This window comes from Blennius ocellaris (assembly GCF_963422515.1).
Source record: "Blennius ocellaris genome assembly, chromosome: 24".
NCBI classification, from domain to species: Eukaryota; Metazoa; Chordata; class Actinopteri; order Blenniiformes; family Blenniidae; genus Blennius; species Blennius ocellaris.
Genome location: NC_137673.1, coordinates 5119437 through 5143545, shown reverse-complemented (window position 1 = coordinate 5143545; position 24109 = coordinate 5119437). Strand labels below are relative to the sequence as shown.

Below are 24109 nucleotides of genomic sequence, written 5' to 3'. Positions count from 1 at the left end.
TGGGTCTAACTGCAAACTTTTGTCAAAAAAAGTTCAAATAGATTAAACACTGCTGATATCACAAGAAACAAACTGCTAAAAATGGCAAAATTAAATCAAATTATAGTGGATTTAATGAAAGATGAGCAGCTGGAGATGTAAAGTGGTTAAAAAAAAAAAGTGTCTCTTTTGGTCCTAAAGTTACCAGACGTCCGCGCTCGTCACATTTTGTCTCACTTTCAAACAAGTAATTTGACACCAGCCTCCTCAGCCTGTCCACTCCACAAGAACAGTTCATATCATTCAACATGCGGCGGCGTTCGCGTCGAGACATAAAGGCTTGTTTGATCATCTGCTGCTCCAGAAAACCACTTCTCATGTGACGATACCTGAGCCAACAGTCTGCCGGCTCTGGGTCCGGACCCGGGGTCAGGATCTGGACCTGGGTCTTGGTCTGGACCTGGATCTAAATGCTGAGCGAGCCGCTCTCGCTCCGTTTCCTCTCCTCCTCGTTGGGTTTTATGGAGAAGCCCTTTGGTTTCAGTGAAGGGAGTGCCTCCATGTGGGAGGCTTGTGACGCTCACCTGGACCTGTGACCGGGCTGGAGGTCAAAAGGTCACGGGTTCGATGAAAGGCTGAAAGTGCTCAGTGTTGTGAAAACATGCTCAATAAAGAAAACTGCTTTTTTCCAGCTTGTTTGGCCTGATTTTAATCCAGATTTAACCCAGAACAGGTTCTGATTTTCAGAACATCAGCAGCAATGAAAACACTCAGTTTGATCTCAGTTTCACGTTCAAACTGATTTAAAATGTTAAAAAAAAAAAAAATTTACCATTTAAAAAAACTTTCTGTGAAACTGAACAATACAAGTATTCTCTAAATGGGGCATTTCTCTGCCTACTGAAAGGAAAAGTTTATTTTATGCAACAAAAATGTAGGTAATTTCACTTTAAGGTAACTTAATACTATTAATAGAACATTTGTTTGATTTTCTTATATTAATGACTAAGTGACTAAAATCACTCCGATTTCAGGATTTAGTGCTTAAAAATCCAAAGTCACATACCATAGTGATTGGTCAGTTCATTCTTTGTCTATTTACAAAAATATTCTTAGATTTACTTTTTGTAGTCTTTTATTCAAAACTGATTTTAGTATTTTTACCTATTTGACCTTTTCAGGTGGGGTTTTTTCTTACAATCTGATCTGTTTTAACGTTTTTAACCATTTTTACAACAATCTATTCTTGCAACTGTTTTACACTTTTAGCCAGTTTTACCATTTCACCTTTTAATTCAGCAATTTGAGATATTTGAATTCTATGCATGCATTTGCATTTTGTCTTGACGAGTTTGAACCATTTGAGCCATCGTTTAGCTGCAGAAATAAACACCAATCAATGAACAGTTTTTTTGTGATGTTTATTACAGAAAATTAAAATTATATAAAAAAATGCTGATGTTTAAAAAAAACAAGGCCGTTTTTTTTCTCCTTATGAGGCTCCTCTGGAAAACACAAAGCGAATGAGTGATCAAACTTATTGTCAACAATTCAGTGTAATGGACTGAGCTCACCACTGCACCACTGTACATTAATGTACACACTGTGTATTTAACTGTTTTAGTACCTTTGTTCTACTCGCTATTTGTCCCGTTGAGGCGCAGTAGAGACGTTAACAGTTCAACCAGGATGACATCCTGCACCAAACACAAGAAAAGTCTTCTAGAAAATATAAAATGCTCACTTCTCCACTTCTGCTCACTATTTTTAATCATTTGAATACCTCAAATTAGCTAGATTTTTTTTAATGTATCATAAGAATTAATTTTTTGGATCCTGTAGGAAAGCGGTTCCCTGCAGTGAGTTCCTACCTGAGGAACGGGTTCTTGAGGTCCAGACAGTTTCCAGATCTGCATCCTGATTGGTCGACGGTGGCCGTGATCTGGATGTCGTGGCTCTGCCTGCCAGGAGAAAAGGTTCAAAACGTGCAGGAGGTTTAAATTTTGTTTGAAATGTCAGCCGATGAATCAGCAATAATCTGATCAGAGCTGCACAGGAAGGGCTTGTGAAGTCACGTCTGTTCATTTAATGTAGCTGGATGTGAGAAGAAGGAATCTGGAAGTGTCCCTGCGGGGTCACCTGTCATTAGCGGTCAGCAGGACAGATCCAGACAGAGTGTGACCCAGCCTGGCGAAGAGCGGCGTCTGCAGCAGACACCTGACCTGGGACCATCGGGTCAGGGGCTCAGTGGGAGCCGTGGAGAGCCACACCGTGGTGCTGCAAGCAAAACCCACATCGTCACATTCCCACGACAAAACTCACAGACGCAACGTGGGGTGGAAAGTTCACCTGGATCCCCGGTAAGCCACGTCGAACCAGAAGGCGAGTCCGTGAACCAAACCGGACTGGAGCAGCGGGAACACGAAGGGAATCTCTATCCTGGAAACACGAGTCATGTTCAGGGGAAATACTTCATCGTTTGTGAGTCGTGGGTCTAGATATAACCTGTGGAGGTCTTCTTGTGTCGCCTCCCGGAAGTCGATGCTGTGCTTCACTGACTTCGCCATCAGGATCTGCACATCAAACGTGTCCTGATGAAGAGAGATGAAATACAATCTGTTCATCACGGTGTTCACTGTACAACCCCCATAGATATAAAACAAAGCCAGCTTCCTATGTTAACTCTTCCTTCATGAGTTGCTTCATGCATAAAAGTCGACCATAAAATGTGGAAAAGTTTCATAGAAGTGTTACCTTCATTTTAAACTAGAATTACATGAATTTTATTGTATAAAGTTTTGTCTATTTAGTGCAGAACTCTGATCTATTCTAATAAAGTCTGGATGCTTTTAACGCTCAGTCGCTGAAAGATGACGTAGGACGGACTTAATAGAGTTCTACAAAGCTTCCCACCTCCCGACCAAGAAACTCTGGGTTTGAACTCAGACCTTTGTGACGTCCCTTTAACTGGTGAATGTGCCGGCAGTGTTGAAGTATCTCACCACAACAGGCTGCTTGAAGAACTCGTCCACGGCGGCACCATGCAGAGCGCTCAGGTTCACTCCATAGAAACTCCTCTGCTGCCTGCAATGAAGCCAAGCATGAAACACCTGAACACACACACACGCACGCGCGCACACACACACACACACACACACACACACACACACACACACACACACACACACACACACACACACACACACACACACACACACACACACACACACACACACACACAATCACCTGTTTGTCTCTTCCTGTTTTATTTTGAAGTCTCTGTCTCGTCTGTCCTTGTTCACTTACTCTTCCTGTTCTCGCTCCCTCTGTGTGTCTGATTAGTGTTGATTTGTATCACCTGTGTCTGCCCTTCCCTTGTGTATTTAAGCCCCTCTTCCTCTTTTCATTATATATGATCATGTCCCCGACCTTTTCCTTTGCGAACGTCTCCATGTTTTTGATGTCTGTCTGGACTTTGGAACAGCCCTCTCATTTTGTACACCTTGAATTTCATGAACTCTGTCAATAACCTGATCTGAGTCAGCCTTTGGGTTCACTATATATATATATATATATATATATATATATATATATATATATATATATATATAGACAGACACACCTTATTTTTATATTTAACATTTTTTTAAGTCATCTTCTCTATCTCATCTCTATTTGTTATATTGCTTTTCAATGGTGCTGCACATCGTGGACAGTATAATTCATTATTAAAATCAAGGCCAGTAGACCTTTAAAAAGAATTTAAAAAAGTAAAAAAAAAACATATTTTCACAATTAAATCTTGAATAAATAAACTGGCAGAAGTTCATATCAGTTTAATCCTTTAAATGCAGGACCAAAGTGAACATGATCATTTCAGATCCAACAGGAAACATGGATGACTGTGTGTGTGTGTGTGTGTGTGTGTGTGTGTGTGTGTGTGTGTGTGTGTGTGTGTGTGTGTGTGTGTGTGTGTGTGTGTGTGAAGGGGGAAGAATGGCCTCCAGTGTGTTTGTGTCCTCATGCATGTCTTTATGTGTGCGAGAGACCAGAATGCCGCCCGTGCGTAGTGCTCAAAGTAGAGCTGCTCGTCGCTGAAGGGAGCCAGATGAATATCAGCACAGGAGGGGAACAGCAGGCCTGCATGGAGATCCACACATCAGCACACACACTCTCACACACACACACCTACAGACCTGAATCATCCACTCACCGTTGGGTTTCAACCACTTTCTGGCGTATAAGAAGTCGTCCATCAGCTTCTTGTTGAGCAGCATGTAGCCGATGGGCTCGGAGAGGATGACGTCCACCGGTTCACCACAGTGCACCTCCTCCACCGACCCCTCCAGGACCCTGATCTGCTCCTGGAGCTGGTTACTGTGGACCAGGATCTACACAACAGTGCAAAAGTGTTGGTACTAATATTTTGAAAATAACACACTTCAGTTCCATCACATATGCTTCAGTTTGAACATCAAGTTTCAACATAAGACTCCTGCTGAGCTGTGAAACATCAACAAAGACTCAGAATCTTCCACCAATGAGTGCTCTGGTGTTTTTTTTGGAAGCGGTGATCAGAGATCAGCCTCGGTTCTGTGAGAAAAGCGGATATAATTTGCAGATTTTTGAGTAGAATCCTGCAGCCTTCCTTGTGCTGAAGCCTGCGCCAGATGTTGCTGCAAGTCATTACCTCTGTAGAATGCCACGCTCTGCATGTGATGTTTGTACTCTACGTGTGTGTGCGTGCGTGGTTGTGTGTGTGTGTGTGTGTGTGTGTGTGTGTGTGTGTTTCACTCCAGGCTTCACAGGGCCAAAACACACACACACTGTTTTCCAAACTGGGTTTTCTGTGGGTCGTTTCAAACGGGCCGAGAGAGGAACGTGATCAAACCTGCTGAATGATGTCTGAAAGGTTAATAAGAAATGCAAAGATGGAGGACTGAGGAGTTACTCGTGTGTACGTGGCTGCGGGGCTGGACTCGACGGCGTAGACTCTGGAAGCTCCGGCCTGGACGGAGAAGAAGGACAGGATAGCAGAACCACAGCAGACATCCAGAACCACCTACAGAGACAACAAGAGAGGCTTTAACGGGTCAAATCTCAAATAATTCTCACACTCATATTGCTGTTTGTCAAAGTGGCTCACGGCTCAAGAGGTCTTAATAATTACAAAGAAGCTAAACTGGCTAAAAGCCTCCAAAATGTTGAGAAGGATAAAAAGAGAAAAATTGTTAGAAACAGCTAAAAATAAACGATAAACGGCCAAAATGTCTCAAAGAATAAAAAGAACTTAAAGCAGCTCAGATGATTAAAACAACTGAAATGACTAAAGATGAACAACGTAAACTACTAATAAGTGGTTAAAATAGTAAAGAAAAAACAACTAAAACTAATAAAATGACTGCATTGGCTAAAACGACAAAAGGCCTAAAATCGTAATTGCAATCCTCGTTTGTGCCACAAGGTGGTGTAACGAGTCAGTGGACTGATGATGATGGTGGGTGAAGTAGGGTAAGAGGAAGTCGGGAGGGGATCTCCCGGAGCCCACCTTGCCTGTGAAGTCGGCCTCGTTGGCCAGGATGGCCCTCTGGTAGGTGCCGATCCTCAGGTGGTCCTGGAGCAGACTCTGCTGCTGGCCCAGGCAGCTCTGGAACTGAACACACCACAGTGAGGCAAGGCGCCACTCGCCCAAGGTGAAACGCTGCTGCCGTCCTACCTGGTGACCGTCCGGCAGCCTCCTGGGAGACGCCGCCTCCTCCTCCACCTCCTCCTGCTCCTCCTCGTGGCCTCCTCTCCTCAGAAGGCTCAGGAACGCCTTTATTTCTAAAAGGGAAACAACAGGAAGTGCTGTCCAGGTCTGAACTCCCCGGAAGGTTGGGGGGGAGGGGGGGTTTCAAGTACCAACCGGTGGGAGTTTTGAACTGCAGAAGAAGACTGAGCTTCCCGATGGTGACGAGGAAGGACTGAGCGCCAACCTGACAGCAGTCCTCCGACACGGTGAGCTGGTACACTGGACTTCTGTCGGCTTCAAGCACAAGACGTTACATTGTCAGAGAGGCCATTTCACCCAGCGTTGGTCTCCTTTTAGACTGGAACCAGTAAAAGCTCTTAAACTGTTTGTTCTTTCTTTGTTGTGATCTTGAGTTATTGCCAGAAATCAGAAAGCAGTTGGATTTTAGAATAATTTCACCTTCTTGAACTCAAATAATCTTCAGAATCGACTGAGTGGTTCTGGTTGGTGCAGTATTCTATAGTCGACAATACATCAGTCAGAGTGGACTGAAGGGGGACGACACTTAGAGGACAGTGTGACAGAGACTGACCGTCCTGCACGGTGATGTGTTGAGCCTCGTCCAGGCCGGAGCTGAGCTGCACCGTCAGCTCCTGTCCCGCTTTCTGTCTGCAAACGCTCAGGTTCATCTGAAAGCAATGTCACACCACAGTTCCTTACATCCCACCATGCATCAAGGCATCCCGCTCAAACTGAGCCGAGCTACAGGTGTGTGTGTGTTATAAGTGTGTGTGTGTTAGGTGTGTGTGCCTCAGCCTCACCTCCTCCTGCAGGGTGAAGACCCTGACTGGGAACGCTGGAGACTCCTCACTGCTCTCCTCCATTCTTCAGACTGAAGGAAAGCTGCAGTGTGATAGGAAACTCAGAGGGGAGGGGGTGGTGGGGGGGTGGGGGCAGAAGTTACTGAGAACTTCACCAAACTGGCTCAAACTGCCACAGCCCCCTCTCCTGGTCAAACTGTAACACTGCAGGAACAGGAAATGGGTTTTATGAGTCCAGAATAGATCTCAGAATAGAGTTGTGTTCCCGTTGCTTCTTGCTCATGATTGTTTATGGTTCTTGTTACAGGTTCATGTTTTCATCAGATCTTCTTCATTAGTCTGAATCCACAGCAGAAATAAATGACTTAAAAAATAATTATCTCTGACATCATGCTGTTACTTAATTTTCTGACCACATAGTATGTGTGAGATTCAGGTATGAATGAATAAATGAATAGCTGATTGATGAGTGGCTGAATAAGTGATTAAATGAAGCTGTTAGACAGACTTTATTCCATAAAATTGTGTGTTTAGCTACACTAATTGTATAGTTCTGAGGTTTTCTGACATTTGTTTGTGAACCATAAAGAGGATAATCAGTCCTGAATCAAAACTTTGTGTTGAAGAGCAGAAGCAGCAGAAGAGGTGAACATAGTGTTACTAAACTACTGTTAAAAGAAAAAACCCATCATAACCCAAATGTTTTATAAAAGGTTGAGGTGTAATTCAACGTAAATATTTTTTTCTACTATTTTTTGTTGTTGTTGGGAAAATTCAACTGAATACATTTCAATCAATTCCAAACAGATGTTATTATCCGTACAATATTATCATCATTAATTCCCTGTTGATCCCGTGAATAATATAAATGAATGACTTCAGATATTTTACATTTGTATTCTTTTGTGCCTAATTAATTTTTGAATGATCCTGTAAAATGTTGAGGAGACATTTATTTTACTTCAATCACATCTTCACCTATGAGTAAAAATATGGGAGCCTATTCTTTGTAGCTTTGCTTCATATGATTTAAATTAAAACAACACATTCTGACAAATTCAAACGGTGGCTAAGAGTCCAGATATACAGGATGAGTCTGATACAAGTCAGTATTTCCTCATTTATTCCCCACTTCTGTTTTTCTCGTCTTTTATTATGAGGAAGAACAAACAGAGACTTAACGGTTCACGTTATGCGGGCTCTATAATATCCCGATGTTTGAATAATTCCATGAACAGCCACATGAAAATGTGTATGTTATAAGATAAAGGGAATTCCCAGCTTATGTCTTCATCCTGGGTTCTCAGCTATGTGAACATCGCTGGAACAAGTCCAGGCCTGCAGACACACACACACACACACACACACACACACACACACACACACACACACACACACACACACACACACACACACACACACACACACACACACACACACACACACACACACACACACACACACACACACACACATATAAGAGGAAGAGCCGAGAACAGGGCAGCATTTCTCCTCGACACGAACAGACTCAAGGTAACCACACAATGTATGTTTTTTACTGTCTTTTTAAGTATAATTTTAATAATCTAAAAGAGTATTTGTTTATTTTAAACTTCAGCCTTTCAGCATGACACTCCATTAGTCCTGACATAGACTGAATTTAATGTAGTAGTAGTAGAAGTAATAATAATAACTTGAAATGAAAAGAACATTCTTGCACTTGCCTTAATCCTGTTTTATAATTTCCCCAGGTGAGGTGAAATAGAGTAAATGTCATGTTTTTCTGACTTGCAGACAACAAAATGAGAGCTGAAGGGTGTGCCATCCTCCTCCTGCTGACTGTGCATCAAGGTATTAAATATTTTAGTTTGAAATGTTTATAAAACAAAATCAAAAGCTTCATTTTCTGTCATGTTTTGTGTATTTATCTGCACATTTCTGCTTTTCAAGAACAAAACATTCTAAATAAATAGTTCTGTTCATCTGGAATGGAACATTTATCTAAGTTCTGTCAAATTAATCTTCACTCTGTGTGTGTGTGTGTGTGTGTGTGTGTGTGTGTGTGTGTGTGTGTGTGTGTGTGTGTGTGTGTGTGTGTGTGTGTGTGTGTGTGTGTGTGTGTGCGTGTGTGCGTGTGTGTGTGTGTTCAGGACACACACTGGTGTGTAACTTCTGTTTCTCGAAGGGAGGAGACCTGTGCTCAGCCACCAGCACTCAGACCTGCTCCAGGTCTGCAGACGCCTGTGCTGCAGTCATCTTGCCATTCCCCGTCAGTAAGTCCTTCACAGCAAACACACTACTGAGCATGACGTTTTAATATTTAACAAATAACTTTATCAGCTGAAACGTCGGCCAAATAAGTGTTTTTCTTAACTTCTCGCTTTGCTTCATTGTCACAATTTTAACTTTCTGTCTGTTGTTTTCTGCTTCTAGACTCTTCTTTCCGTCAGTGCATGAACATGGCGGTGTGTCAGGGGTACATAAAAACCCCCGGTGTGATCGCTCAGTGCTGCAGCACCGACCTCTGCAACTGATCCCCCCCCCCCCACACACACACACACACACACACACACACAAACACACACACTCCGACCCCTTGACCCTTCAAACACTCCCAACAGACTTCAGCTGAGGTCAGACTGAACACTGAAAATATATATGAACAACAGCAGAGGGCAGTAAAGCTCTCTCTCTCTCTGTCTCTGTCTCTGTCTCTGTCTCTGTCTCTGTCTCTGTCTCTCTCTCTCTCTCTCTCTCTCTCTCTCTCTCTCTCTCTCTCTCTGTGCCTGAGAGCCTGATTAAAAAAATAAAATAATCTATTCAAAAAGTGGCATCTTGATATCCGAGTGTTTCCTGTTCTGTTAATACCAACAACATTGTGGACAACATTTTCTGACATTAAGGAGAGTTTAATGAGACGTAAGTAAAGTACTGTTCTATGATTAATGTCATCATGTGTTTTCAGATATCAGCAATGTTGATCACTGTGTTGAAATTGTCATAACGTTATTATAACGGGGAGCAATGCTCTCTCACTTTACATGATAACCAAGTAATTCAACTTCATTACTTTCATTGACCATAAAGTATGGATGGCAGAACAAATATATAACAATATCAACACAGTGATCAACATTGCGGATATCTGAAAACACATAACGACATTAATCATGCAATATTACTAGTACTAGTACTTTATGGGCAATGAAAGTAATGTAGTTGAATTATGTGGTTATAATGTAACGTGAGAGAGCATTGCTCCTGAATAATTATTTAAATCATTATGTTGGAATCAAAGAATTTTAATATGGACTGTTTTTATAACAGTGACAAATAAAATATTTTAATTCAAATCAATTTACTTACACTTCATTAAATTCTCCCAATACTCCGTCCTGAAGAACAGTCGCTGTTTCCGGGGGACCATATTTTCTGACGGACTTGGGACCGGAGGGGACAACAGTTTCTGACATTAAGGAGAGTTTAATGAGACGTAAGTAAAGTACTGTTGTATGATTAATGTCATTATATGTTTTCAGATATCAGCAATGTTGATCACTGTGTTGAAATTGTCATAACGTTGTGTGTGTGCTCTTTCGTTCCATCATTTGGTTCCGCTTTGGTTCCGTCAAAAAATATAGTCCCCCGGAAACAAGGCCTGTTCTTCCGGACGGAGTATTGGGAGAATTTAATGAAGCGTAAATAAATTGATTTGAATTGAAATATTTTATTGTCACGGTTATAAAAACAGTCCATATTAAAAAGCCTTTGATTCCAACATAAAGGTTTAAATAATTATTCAGCAGCAATGCTCTATCACTTTATATTATACTTCCTCCAGGAAGAACAGGCTTTGTTTCCGGGGGACTATATTTTCTGACGGAACCAAAGCGGAATCAAATGATGGATGAAAGAGCACACACACAACGTTATGACAATTTCAACTCAGTGATCAACATTGCTGATATCTGAAAACACTTAATGACATTAATCAAGTAACTTTACTTACGTTTCATTAAACTCTCCTTAATGTCAGAAACTGTTGTCCCCTCCGGTACCAAGTCCATCAGAAAATATTGTCCCCCGGAAACAGCGACTGCTCTACGACTGCTGCGCCTTTACATTGTGGCTTTTGTTGTGTTGTGTGCTGACTTGTGTTGATGTGTTGTGTTGTGGCTTTTGTTGGTGTGTTGTGTTGTTGGCCCTTCTGGGCCACCGTACATTAGGCCTCAACAGCCTCCTCCTGAAGTCACTATCTGTCTAATGGGAACAAGGCGACACCTAGTGGACAAGTGAGAACTGCAGTTATCTTTTCATAACATCCCCAGACCCAAATAAATCTTCTTTGTTTTTATTTTACCTAAATTTCAACTTGTTTAAAACATTTTGTGATGGTTAATCAATCCCCTTTGGTCAAAAAAGTTGATTCTCATGCAATTTTATCTCAGTTGTGTCACTTTTGTGTTTATTCTCACATCCGATTAGGTTCTTAACTGCTTCTCACACGCTATTATAAAAAAAAAGTCTAATTACGGTTTCATTTCCAAGAACTTTGACCAAAGTGTCATCATGGAGTTTGCCCTGAAGCTCTCCTCCTCTCATTGCGCCGTCCTCGAACAAACTCCAGACAGCAGCAGCCTCCTGCAGGGAAATGACGGAGCTCTCCCCTCCACATGAAGAGGGGCTTCCCTCCACCAACTAGTGCCTGGAGGACCCCACACCGAAAACTGGGATTCCGCACACACACACACATACAAAGCCAATGAGAAACACATGATGGGAAAGCTGTTGCCATCCACTATCTTACCAAGAGGAGATACCACAGTAACAAATACACCAGAAACCGCAAATTAAAACCACCTGAGAGGATTCCAGTGTCCTCTTGTTGTTTAAACGTGATGTTCACTGTACTCGTTCATGTTTTGATTTTTACTTTCAGTACAATGAACTCCTACTCTGAAAGGGTCCCTGTGAACCATCCAGGCAGGAAAAGCAGAATCTGGCTTCTGTTGCTGTCGACAGTCTGCTGAAGCAGGACAAAGCAGCAACACCAGGAATAATGTGAATCTTCTTCCTAACCTGCATCCTTTTGAAACAGGAGTTTCCTCGTCGCGGATGGGGGCATTTTAACCTCTGTGCCTTAACATCTAGGGCTGTGTTTGATTTATGTTGGTGTTGAATGGCTCTTGGTTGACGTGTGCTCACGCGGCGCATTTCTCACACCTGTAAATGTGCTTCAGCCTCCAACTGGAAGAGCTTAGCACAAGGGTTTTGTTTACAGCTACAGCAGCAGAGCTTAATTTGCACACATGTCAGAGTGCTGCTGCCGGCACCTTCTAATGGCCGACTTTTCTCACGCTACATCGTGCAGCTACTATAAAACTCCGAGCGGGATTTTCCTAATCGACATCTGAAGAGTGAAATGTCATCCGTGAAGTGAGTTGTCAACAGCTTTGAGGATTGTTTGTCTTTTTCACAGACAGAAGAGACAGAGATAATAAAACATACCGACGAGTGCCAATTGAATGAGGGAACAGGGTTGGACTTTAACAGTTGCTGTTAACATTTTGCTGGTTGCTATGGCAACAGGTGAACACATTGTCCACGATCAGGGTGCATCATGGTTTCATTATATGGAGCTAAGTTCATACTGATGGATTTCTTTCAGTGATAAGTGATATATGAGCTCTGCTCCATTCAAACAGAAGACGCTTCCATCTGACAGTGTCCAGAATGTTCCATGGAAGACTCCCAAATCTCAGATTCTGCACAATTAATTAGTTGACGTCATTTCATTGTCATTTATTCATAACTTCTCTATCATTTTAAAAACAGATTTTTCTTTTGCATCCAGGATCCAGAATATAATCCAGATTGCATCGAAAAGAAATCCTATCTTACTTGTGTCATCTGTGATCCAACCAGCCAAGCAACCAGCCAGCCAACCAACCAACCAACCAACCAACCAACCAAACAACAACCAACCAACCAACCAACCAACCAACCAACCAACCAACCAGCCAACAAACAGGATCTTTGTGAATCAGGCCAAATTGTCCAACATAAAATCACAAAACAATTCCATTATGACAATTGCTAATATACTAACAATTACTGTACTTTTCACTGAAACTCTTTACTTCAGTTCCACTCCTTTAACTCCCACCACACGTCCTTCTTCATTTTGTTTGCCATTTGTTGGAATCATACTGTTGGTTGATTTGTTGAAATAAGTTGGTTTATCCACACGAACATGCACACAACTGAACTGTGTTTGACATTTTGAAAATATGGCCTGGCCTCCATAACTGCAGACATATTGAGCTCATTACTGCATCATATTATGTTGTTTTTATTTGTGAAACAGCAAGTCAAGCGCTCCACTCAGGAGCTCAGAGGGATTTTCTCCTTCCTGTTGTGGGTGGACCACCAGTGCATCAGCCCGGAGCCCCCTGCTGCTCTGGAGACACTCACGCCATTAACACCCTGTTTTGGGGCTATTCCAAGCAGATGCAAGGCAAAAATGGAGAAGTTGTTAGCTTCTCTGGGAGATTCATGAATCGTTCGGCATTCGTCTGGCCTTTTAGTCACGAGATGTACGTGTGGAGGTGTAATGAACCTGCTCTGCGTCTGAATCAGAGGTAAAAACTCTGAGCTGCAAAGGCTCATTAGGCCAAAGACAGTCCTATAAAACCCAGGCGAGAGTACTGAAGAATGAGAGTATGTTTGGAAAATGGGCCCCTCATTAACACTGCTGGATGCTCCAACAGCGCAAGCAGGGCTCCTTACGCCAAGCATGAGAGGAGGATCTCTTCAGAGTTTCCAAAACGTCATGCTTTGTCCTTTCCTAGGGCAAGGAAAGCAGCAGCGCCCCGCTCACTTACTAGAGACATGTTTGTGGTAACTTTAATGGAGGAGTCCATAAAACGCTGTTGTTTGGTAGCTATCACTGAACCTTGCAGCTGGGATTCCCTGGAAAATGCCTGACCTCCAACCCCGTGACAGCGGGAGTGGCGAGCTGCGAACACTCCGGCTCTCCTGGTAAAGAAGTTCCACCTGTGTGTAAACACAACGTGAAGGTTTCCTCAGCTTTTAAAGAGCAGCGAGAGGTGTGAGGTGGCTTCCCCCCTGTGCTACTACATCTGGCCTCACGACTGGAGGGAAGCTGTGAAGCACATGTAGAGTCACAGAGGTCAGCAAGAGGAAATGACGTGATACAGTCAACACAGATTTTTCTACTCAGAAATCCAACTACAATAATGTCAGACTGCCTGCAGTTAAACAATCAACATCAAAAATGTTCAAATCGATATCATGAAATATGTACTGAATGAAATTGTGCTCCATAATGTATTTTTCCCTCTCAGATCTAAAACGCTGCAACACAACAGTGAATTAACATCAGTGTCCTGACGTTCATCACCTTGGTACAGTCGTTGTTCAGGCTGGGTTTACTCTCACAATCTTTCTTTTTGTTTTACAATCAAAAACAGTTTTGCTAACTCACAAAAATGATGTTAGATTTCGTGAGAGAGCTGTCATTGGCTCTTCAACTGAACACACAAGCTCAGCTAATTTAATTTCCATAATAAAACTTTTGTTTAATTATTGAATCAGACAACGAATTTGAAAAGATCTGCTTTGGATTATTCAAAGGTCTGCTGTGTTTATCACTATAAATCAATAAATTGATGAATAGACAGATGTCCTTGTGCTGTATTATAAGTGGACATGTTCCCTCTCTGTGTCTCCACCATGTCCTGACATGATGTTGGAGGTTATGTCAGCCTCAGCATCCAGGCCCTGCCCGGACCTCCTGGCTCCTCCCTCAGATCTCTGCTCCCTACTTGAGCCGGGCTCCATGAGACCTCAGCTCACAGCATCTCTGGTCCTCACACACACTCTCACACACACACACTCGCAGAGCTTAGGATGCTGGCAGGACGCGTGATGAGGGTCGCGCCTCTGTGGATTCTACTGCTGTGCAGCTCCGGAAGCAGCGGCAGGAAGCAGCACGTGGAGGCTGAGGATGAGGAGCGGTGGCCGGAGAGCGTGTCCCGGGCGAGGTGCGCGTCCCGCTGCCTGAGTCTGCACAGCGTAGCGGCGCTCTCCACACCTCTGCAGGTAAGAGCGGCTTGGCACCGGAGCGCACAAGAGCGCACCGCTGCTGAGTGACGCACCTCCGTCAGGATGTAATGTTTAAGTTAGATGTTGACAAGTCCATTAAACCTGGAAAACAGAATGATTTCTTTTTGTTTTTAAGTTCAATACGTTCTCTCAGACGTATGCCATCAGACTGGAGCACTTCCTAAATGTTCTTATTTCCTCAGAAATAGTTTAAGATATTATAGGAGTTTTCACACAAAGACTTGTTTTGTTGAATTCTGATGTCGTTCACATTATGATATAATAATGGCTGTTTTTAATCCACCGTATCCTATTTATATAGTTTTTAATCATGAATGGGAAGGTTACACCATCTAGTAGTTTCATAGTTTGTGAAAGCTAAACATGAATAAATTAAAATAAAGAAACACAGTGAAAGAAAAATAGAGTTTGGATCATTTGATTTCACTGCAACCATCGATGGTTTAGCTGAATGTTTTATATGTGGAGAGAAAGTAACAACAAAAATGCTTTGGCGAGTGTGTTACATAGAAACAAATAGCTTAACTCTGAAGCGGTGCATGGGTTTCAACCATCAGACCTGTCCAGCATATCCCACAGATGCTCCATTGGATTGAGATCTGAGGATTTTGGAGGCCAGGTCAAAATTTAAACTACTTGTTTTGTTCCTCAAACTGTTTCTGAACCATCTTGGTTGTGTGCTAAGCACCGCCTCCATTTATTGGCACGTTTTGTTTTTACAGTGTATCACGGTGACATGTGTTATCCATGCACATGTACCCGGCCATAGAAAATGGGATTGATCAGATCAGGCCTCCTCCTTCCATTTGTCCAGTTGATAATGAGAACTGCTAATAGTGGATAATGATAATGGACTGGATTCAATGTGCAACATTTTCCTTGAGAAAGGAATTGAAGGTCAGATTCTGGACAGTCAGATTCTTCAGTTGGCTGGACTGTGGTGGTTTTCATTGAATGTGGAGATGGAGCAGCCTCCAAAAATGAAACAGTGCATTGCAAACAAACATTGTGGGTTATGACCATAAATGTGACAGAACAGCTAACTTTATTGCACATTATTACTTCCTGTTTGAGCAGCTCCACCGGAGCAAGACGTACTGATTTATTTCACTTAGTCATGACAAAGTTCAGAGAGGGAAAGAACAAACCTCCACATCCCCAACGCCAGAGGAGACAGTCTAACTGGACTCTCCATCAGTCACGCTCTATTTACTTATTGACACAGCAAATGTCAGTTTGAAATGCTGCACGCTTTCAGCTCTGTTAGAGAAACACCGACAGCAGTCTTTCAGTTATTATGTTCCATATTCTCACGAGCTGTAAGAGAGAATCATACAAACAGCGAGCCAAGATGACAGAAAAATCTCTGATAAAGACAGACAAAATGTAGTTCCATCTCTGTTCCTTTGAGAATAGAGAGCACAGAGATACAATCTCTCCACCAAGTTGTGGGTTGACCTTGGGGATGCGACTTTCATCTGGAAAATAAAAACAGGGTGGAATTCATCCTCCTCCTCCCCCTCACAGTAACAAGCTCTTGGAACTCTCCAAACAAAGTCACTTCACTCACGTCATTAATTCTTTCTAAATAAAGCTGCAAGCGTTCAGTGTCATGAAAGGCCCAGTAGCAACTTTCTTCCACGATAAGACCAGAGCCTGATCAGTGCCTGCTTGGGCTGTATCAGTCACACGTTGAACCCGGAGGTGTCACAGTCCACCATCAGATGTCCTTCAGGTGGGGCATTTCCCATCAGAGATATTATAACAGGATGCCTGCGGTCTTTCTCTGACATTTAGACTCTGTTCTGCTCTTTGCTGTCATTTAAAGAACTCTCAAGAATCTTCTCAAGAAAGGTTGTAGATGCCCTTAAGTCTGACACGGTATATTTAAAGATTTCATGTGAAATCAGCAAACACCTCCTTTGTTTATTTGATTTGTCTTAAAAAAAAAAAAAGGTAAAGCCACATCTATGTTAAGGGATGACTAATACAGTAGAGCAAAATATACCAGCACATACCATGTGGCATCTCGTGCATACCATACACTAGATGCCACTGTATGACAACAGAATACTGGTACAGCATCACAGAAAAACCCAAATTACAACTGACAGAGCAAGAAAAATAGCTCCAAAAACAAGAAAAATGTAAAAGTGAAGAGTTTAAAATATCAAATTGTCTTTAAATAGGTCCTTGTCTGTATGTAATAATGTGTAAACAAAGTTACCATTTAGTATTATGTATCATGTAAGACCTTCCTACCCGGAAGCAGTTCCTGATTAGGCCACGCCTCCTCCTCGGTGTACTTTACAGGTGTTGACTGTTTGGAAAACGTTAATAAAAGTATTATCTCAAGCTTCTAGGAGCTACTAAAACTGCGAGATGAAGCATCCAGGGATGAGCACCGGGAATTTGGCATTTTGTTGACGTTTTTCCGCCATGCCATGCTCGGTAGGTGAGCTAAATGTGGCTAATGCTAAATCTGCATGTGTGTACAAATATTTTTTTAAAAATCTGTAATTGAAAAATAGATTTTCATATTCTCACAAATCTTCTACCATTCAGATTGTATTTCTTAAATAACATAATATGATATTTGAACATTTAATGGCAAGTACATGTCTCAAATAAGTTGGAACACAACAAATAACTCGTGAAATAAATAAAACAGTAACATACATGAATTGAAAATAGCTGTATTGTGATGTTGGTAAAAAGCACTGAGAATGAGGCAGATTTTAGTTAAATAGTAAATGAGTGAAACGCCTGGTTAAAACTGTTGTTTATCTTGATTTTCGGTGAATTTAGTTCTTGTGTAAACAAAATTCAGTGATAAAAGTATTTCATTTATATTTTGTGTTTGAGACGCTGATGTAAAAAGGGTTTGTGATCAGGTTTCAGTGAGTTTACAGTCGTTTGGAGCTACCTTTCTTCCGTTTTTGTGTCTTTCTGGAGGTTCTGTTGTTCCCTCTCAGGTTTAGTTTATATGCAGGCTTTTGTTGTTTTACTTTTCTTTCATTTCACTTGATTCTGTTTGTATGAAGTGGATGATGATAAATGTCTCTGCTGAAAATTCCTTTACAAATTCCTGCAATTTATGATGACATTCAAACCGAGCATTAAAAAGTAATTGATTATAAGTCTGAAAAGAAAGTAAAGGAGGTCCAGCATCAACATAGCATGAATCCGTCTGTGAGAGACTGTTTGAGGGTTTCATTTGAAAGCAGGATGGAGCAGTGATGGAGGCTCGGCCCTCGTTATTTCTCAGTGAACAGCCCGAGGCATTCAGACCCATGAGCACAGTCAGTTCAGGAACAAAGAAGAATAACTGGCAGCTCTGCAGTGTTCTGACACGGCGGCACTAACCCATAATTCAAAATGTGTTCCTCTGTGCATAATGCCTTCATCTCTTCATCCGTTCTCTCTTCCTGTTCTCCTTCAGAATAACGGATCCTTGGGCTGGTGTCAGGATCACAAACAGTGTTCAAAGGTACGTGAATACAACTGGTAAACCCCGTGATGTAATGAATGTTAGGAAACGTTCACTTTGTTAAATCGTAAAGCGTGAGCAGCACAAACACTCGATGCACTCCACCTATTTGCAGAACATTATTGAAACTGAACGGATTTTCCTCTGATGTGATATTAAAGAGCGGAGCTCACACAGGATGATTCTGAAAGCAACAGAAAAGTGAAGGTGGTGCACATTTCCTGGCACACACTGCATGTAATACACATGATTGACTGTGTGTGTGTGTGTGTGTGTGTGTGTGTGTGTGTGTGTGTGTGTGTGTGTGTGTGTGTGTGTGTGTGTGTGTGTGTGTGTGTGAATGCGGTGATAAATCTCATGTCTGCATGCGCCTGTATTTGTGCACGTCGTGGTGATAAATCAGCCGGCTGACGGTGTTGTTGTATGTGTAGCAGTGGTTATTAGCCATTTGTCAGCTGTGCCATTCATCACCTCACGTCACGCAGGTTCTCTGCTCATACGTCAGCAGAAAAACAAGGAACACACTCTTCCCTGTATTATGTTCCCATCAGGGTGAGGAGGCTCAGAAAATCTCTTTACACAGAGAATGATGGTGCAGACATCATCCAAGTTGGTGATTTTCTTTCACTCTTTTATTCAATTCTCTTCCTTTCTGGGCCAAAGCACTCTATACCCGCCCCACAGAATAATCCACAGAGATTATAATGACTGCTGATTGTAGATAGTTTTCTGAAGAGGTTTAATTATTAGATGAAGTATCTCTGTGTGTTGGATCCTCCGTGGACTCGTCCGCCGCTCTCAGTCCCCCGAGTCAGAGAAGAAACACCTGATTGGAGCTTGAAATGGGGCAGAAAAGTGAGCGTGAGTGGGAACGTCGCTGTGGATTAGGAGCAGAGCGCAGTGGAGACGGGACGTGGCGATCAGACATGCTTCAACTCCACGGCCTCTTCTTGCATGTCGTCCTCCCAACGAGCAGGAGAATAAAACATGTACTGACAACAATCAGGCTTCAAATAAGATAAAGCCCATTAAAGTGTTTTTATTCAACATATCTAACATTTAAAATCAAGGAAAAACTGGCAGTTAAGTGAGTATTTGTTAAAATAAAAGTGACTACGCGCATCCAGACTGTGTGCTGACAGTCATTATCTCCTCCCCACGGTTTCTCACTCCTCCATGAAATTACCACCGCTCGCCACCCCGGGGCAACTCTGCTCACCGTGGCGGGGCAAACACTGCATAGACTGCCCGACACACCTTACCTGACGTTGCTGCACTGAACAGTTCCTCCTGCGGCTTCAAATTACAACCACATGAACGCCTCGTGTTCGACGTAAGATAAGAACTTTGTCATAAATGTGTTCTTTGCTGTCAGTGCCTGGAGCCGTGCAAAGAGTCCTGGGCCATGAAGAGGAAGAGCAGCTGCAGAGAGATGTGTGAGGTAACGACACAATGACCACAATCGAGGAGGAATCTGAGAAGAAATCTGCACTTTTTATGACTAAAATTACAATTTCTACATCTTGCAGTAATTAAAATGAAGCATGTTTTTTTCAAAACAAACTGTTAAATGATGTTATCAAAATGTCCATGATCAGCTTAGTGTGTATTTTTTTGTGTAAATAAAAACAATTGATATGAGGGAAAGGTGAAAACAGTGGGATTTTTATTCCACGCTGCTTTTCCAGATATTTGGTGTTTTAAAAAACAGAAAATACATTTGAACAGGATGCTTAACGTGCTGACGCCTCCCGTGTGCAGCGTTCGTTTCCCAGGAGGCCGTGGGAGTGTGTGACCAGCTGCGAGTTCCTGCAAGCGGTGCTGGCGGTGAAGCAGGGCGTGTGCCCGCCCCCCCACAGGGCCAGCGGCTTTGCGGCGGCCTGCGTCGAAAGCTGCGATCAGGACGCCGAGTGTCCGGCTCACAAGAAGTGCTGCTCCAATGACTGCGGACACACCTGCCAGACCCCCAAAGACCTCTACAAGGGTAACCTGACCCCCACAGGCTCACAATGCCACTGCTACACTACGACATCTCCACAGATCCTGGATCAAGGGCGTCAAACTCAAGGCCCGTGGAACGATTATATCTGGCCCCCAAAATCATATCGTATCATATTTTATTGTAAGTGGCCGACCTGTGAGGGCTGCAGATTTTTTCCAGTATGTAAACTTCAACTTGTTCATTGTGAATATCCATGTGAAACCATAAAAACTATTAAAAAAAAAATAAAGAATAAGAAAGAATTCCTAAAAATTAAAGAATGTGGGGAAAGAAAATAAGGGTTTTTATTTCATATTTTAAATGACTCAAACTTGGAATTTTGACTATTTATTTCATACTTTGACCTTTCAATAATAAATGCCACATTTTTATCTTTTAGATTCCCAATCTTTAATTTTAAGTCATATTTTCACCCATTTAACTCCTTACTTTGGCTTTTTAAGCCGATATTTGGACTTTTAAATTAATAATTTTTTACTTTTTTTATCATATTTATGTCACCTTTTAGACTCCCGATTTTAGATTTAAGTAATTTTATTTTTTAAACTTTTTAAGTCATCAATTTTAATTCTAGCTCATATTTTGACATTTTCAAATCCTGATTTTGGTTTTTCAATCCCATATTTTGACCTTTAAACTAATGTTTTAAATTTTGATCTCATATTTTGACCTTTAGGACTTTGTAACTTTCTCTTCAACTATTTGTTCTTTTAAAACATTATTTTTCTCATTTTAATATCGCATTCTGATCTTTTGAACTAATAAATTGGAATTTTATCTCAGATTTGAGCCTTTAACCTTATCATGTCTTTACTTTTTTGAATTTCCAAATGATTGATGATGGTTGACAGTTATGGTTAAATGTTGACCTTGTTCGGCTCTCAGTTTAGACCTCGATCCAGAATCCGGCCCCCTGCTGTGATTGAGTTTGACACCGCTGCTCTAGATGACCCGCCTCTGTTCCCTCAGGCGTTCCCCTGAAGCCCAGGAAGGAGCTGAGCTTCCAGGAGCTTCCCTCGGGCCGGCTGGACGTCCGCTGGTCGTCCCGTTTCAACGTGTCGGCCGAGCCCGTCGTGCACGTCCTGCAGAGGAGGTGGAACTTTGGCATCCAGCCCAGTGAGGACAGCGCCACCCCCTGGCAGGTGGTGGCACAGGTGGGCCTGCAGAGATAAATCCATAATTCAGAATGGCGAGAGATGATTAGGGGCAAAATCTTTTGATTTTTTAAATTTGTTTTTATGAAAGAGAATCCTGAGGGGGAAAATACACATTTCTGCTTTTGAAAAACGTTTGAATTTTGAGAGAAAAATTCAGATTTTTTTATCAGACGTTTAGTTTATCTTGTTCATCTTGGTCATTGATTTCAGACATTTGAAGAAAATCATCTGTTTTTTTCCTATGAATTCTCTGAATATTAAAACATTAAAATTGCAACTTATGATATAAATTATATGCTATTGTGTTGGTGTGCGATTTGACCAGATTTGATGCTTTCAGATGAGTTTATAACACATTTGACTTTCCCTGCCTCAGACCACCGAGGGGCGGGTCCGGCTCGCCGATGTCCGGCCCGGCCGCTGGTACCAGTTCAGAGTGGCCGCTGTCAACACCCATGGAACCAGAGGTTTCACCACGCCCAGCAGACACATCCACTCTAGCAGAGGTGAGACCGAGTCGTCCGGTCAGACTCTGACTCATCACATTACAGAGCTTCAGAGTTGATGAGGGGAAAAGTGATGATGAGGAAGTGTGAGGCGGCGAAGAATGAGAGCTGCAGAAAATCTTCCTGAATGAAAGAGACAGCAGGAAACAGAGTGATGGAGGATGTCTCTCCAGCAGAGATCTGACTTCAGCTTGTTTGAAGAAATAAAGAATTCAGGGTTTGCTGAATGAAGTCACTGGACAGTTTCACGAGGTCGTACAGATTTGAAGTGATAACGCTACTTCAGGTCTCCGGTCTGTCACGGGACCGTGGTGTTCGTCCGTTAACCTGACTCGCTGTGTCCCGTCAGACCCCTCCCACCCTCCCGCTCCCACCGATCTCAGAGTGGCCAACATGAGCTTCGGTCCGGGTCGCACGGTGAGCGCCCGGATCCAGTGGAGCGCCCCCGCAGACCCGGACGTCCCCGTGCACCACTACAAGCTGAGCTGGAGCTGGACGGCAGCCGGACACTCGTCCACCTCATCCCTCACCAAGAGGAGGAAGACGGTCCGAGAGGTGAGACGGAAACCTGCTGCATGCTGCAGCGACTCACTCCACCACCATGTGGTTAGAAGTGGTATCATATTTTGGGTTTTCATGGAGCAGGTTGGACTTTGTGTGCAGAGCCATGTGGATCTGGACAGCATGAGGACCAACCGGAGCTACAGTGTGGAGGTCCAGGCTGTGTCCTACTGGGGACAGACTCAGCTCAAAGGACCGCGAGCCATCCTTCACTTCAGCACACAGACGGGTACGGGCTGATAATCTGCATTTTCATACATCTGGGACACTGACTTTTAATTATTCCACTTCTTGTTTTGGTCAACAGTGACGGTTGAAGAAGCCCAGGTCGTCATCGGCAAGTGATCCCACAACTTCATTTTGTGTGTTTTGTGTGTCTGTAGCTGCTGCCGCTGCTCCGTTGAGCCCTGCAGGAGACATTGTGGACGTGGGGACGCCGTTCTACCAGGACGGGCAGCTCCGGGTTCACGTCTACTGGCAGAAGAGTAGCGGTGAGTCCTGAACCATCATCAGTGTACCGGCAGACCTGCAAGCTTCAGGACCAAAATACAATCTGATAGAAACAATCTGGAGCCACAGAACATGTTCAGTCTTTAACATCAAGAGAACACAGTTTCTTAACTACAGTTTGGAACAGGAGACTTCATATTCCATTTTATAAAAGTTTCATGTTTAGACATTCTGGCTGGTTTAGAGGGGGCGTGGTTCATCTATTCATTAAACTTTCGATCAAGAAAAATAGGTAGAATAGAACCATTAACAAGGTTATTACACTTGCCACAATGTCTAAAACAGTAGAAACTACTACAAATAGTAGAAAAACACATTTGAAGTAGTTTCAACAGGCAAATGTCCTCCCCCCCAAAAAAGAAAAAAAAACTGTTGTCTCCTTTACATGTCTAAATGTGATTGTTAAAAAAAGTGAAAGCTGTTGTTTGAATCCTGGAGTAGATCCTTCAGTGGACTCGTACCGGGTTCACTGGGTTCCAGAACTCTGTGCTCACAACCAGAGCGGCGCCGTGGAGGAAGTCACCACTCAGGTACACAGCATGAAACACTGTTTGTGTGGAAGAGGATCCACCCTGACAGAGTTCTAACACCCTGGGTGTGTGTGTGTGTGTGTGTGTGTGTGTGTGTGTGTGTGTGTGTGTGTGTGTGTGTGTGTGTGTGTGTGTGTGTGTGTGTGTGTGTGTGTGTGTGTGTGTGTGTGTGTGTGTGTGTGTGTGTGTGTGTGTGTGTTTCAGGAGAGCTTCGTCCACCTGCAGCACCTCCTCTTCTCCTGTAAGTACAAAGTCGTCCTGCAGCCGCTCAGTCAGAAGACTCGTCCTCTGGCCGAGAGCGCCTCCTTCATCACGCCGTCCTGCCTCAGCATCCGGGCCAAAAGTCCCAAACACGTCGCCTGTCCTGGAGAACCAGGTGAGCTCCATCCTGACGAGGAGTCCAAACTGTCCCAATGACTTCTGGAGAACAAATTCAAACACTCCCATGTGTTGGAGGGACACTTTACTATTCAGTCCACCAGAGGGCGCTACTGTAGAGACGAACCTTCGAGTGACCTCACCCTGGTGTCTTTCTTCCAGCCGGGTTCCCTCGGAAGGCTCTGGCCAAAGCCGCCAACCTGAGCGCCGCCTTCGAGGTTCTGGGAAACAACGTGAGCGCCGTCTTCAGCTGGTCCCAGGCTCCGCCCCTCCGGCAGCTGTCCGGGTACCAGGTG

General features: G+C 43.1%; 2 protein-coding genes across 2 annotated transcripts in view; one reads left to right on the top strand and one right to left on the bottom strand.

Moving 5' to 3' along the window:
* Positions 1–1434: 1434 nt before the first annotated feature.
* On the bottom strand, positions 1435–6594 carry LOC308147491 (histone-arginine methyltransferase CARM1-like; the record flags this gene model as incomplete). The annotated part of the gene is made up of 15 exons (XM_080519663.1): positions 1435–1484; positions 1607–1676; positions 1851–1940; positions 2119–2256; positions 2329–2418; positions 2485–2570; positions 2982–3063; positions 4029–4119; positions 4193–4370; positions 4931–5041; positions 5528–5632; positions 5696–5802; positions 5885–6004; positions 6303–6399; positions 6532–6594. The coding sequence occupies 14 exons, from the start codon at positions 6592–6594 to the stop codon at positions 1652–1654; spliced, it is 1383 nt and encodes a 460-aa protein (XP_080375789.1). The 3' UTR covers positions 1435–1484; positions 1607–1651.
* A 7869-nt stretch (positions 6595–14463) lies between these two features.
* Positions 14464–24109, top strand: part of LOC308147822 (anosmin-1-like) — a gene marked incomplete at its 5' end in the record, with an annotated part of 10212 nt that continues 566 nt past the window's right edge. Inside the window, 12 exons of the mRNA XM_080520155.1 lie at positions 14464–14655; positions 18122–18169; positions 19545–19610; positions 19931–20153; positions 21141–21325; positions 21705–21834; positions 22184–22389; positions 22498–22624; positions 22779–22886; positions 23347–23435; positions 23640–23811; positions 23976–24109. The exon at positions 23976–24109 is cut by the window's right edge and continues 81 nt beyond it. Of these exons, the coding sequence (XP_080376281.1) occupies positions 14464–14655; positions 18122–18169; positions 19545–19610; positions 19931–20153; positions 21141–21325; positions 21705–21834; positions 22184–22389; positions 22498–22624; positions 22779–22886; positions 23347–23435; positions 23640–23811; positions 23976–24109 (1680 nt within the window). The remainder of the gene's footprint in view (positions 14656–18121; positions 18170–19544; positions 19611–19930; positions 20154–21140; positions 21326–21704; positions 21835–22183; positions 22390–22497; positions 22625–22778; positions 22887–23346; positions 23436–23639; positions 23812–23975) is intronic.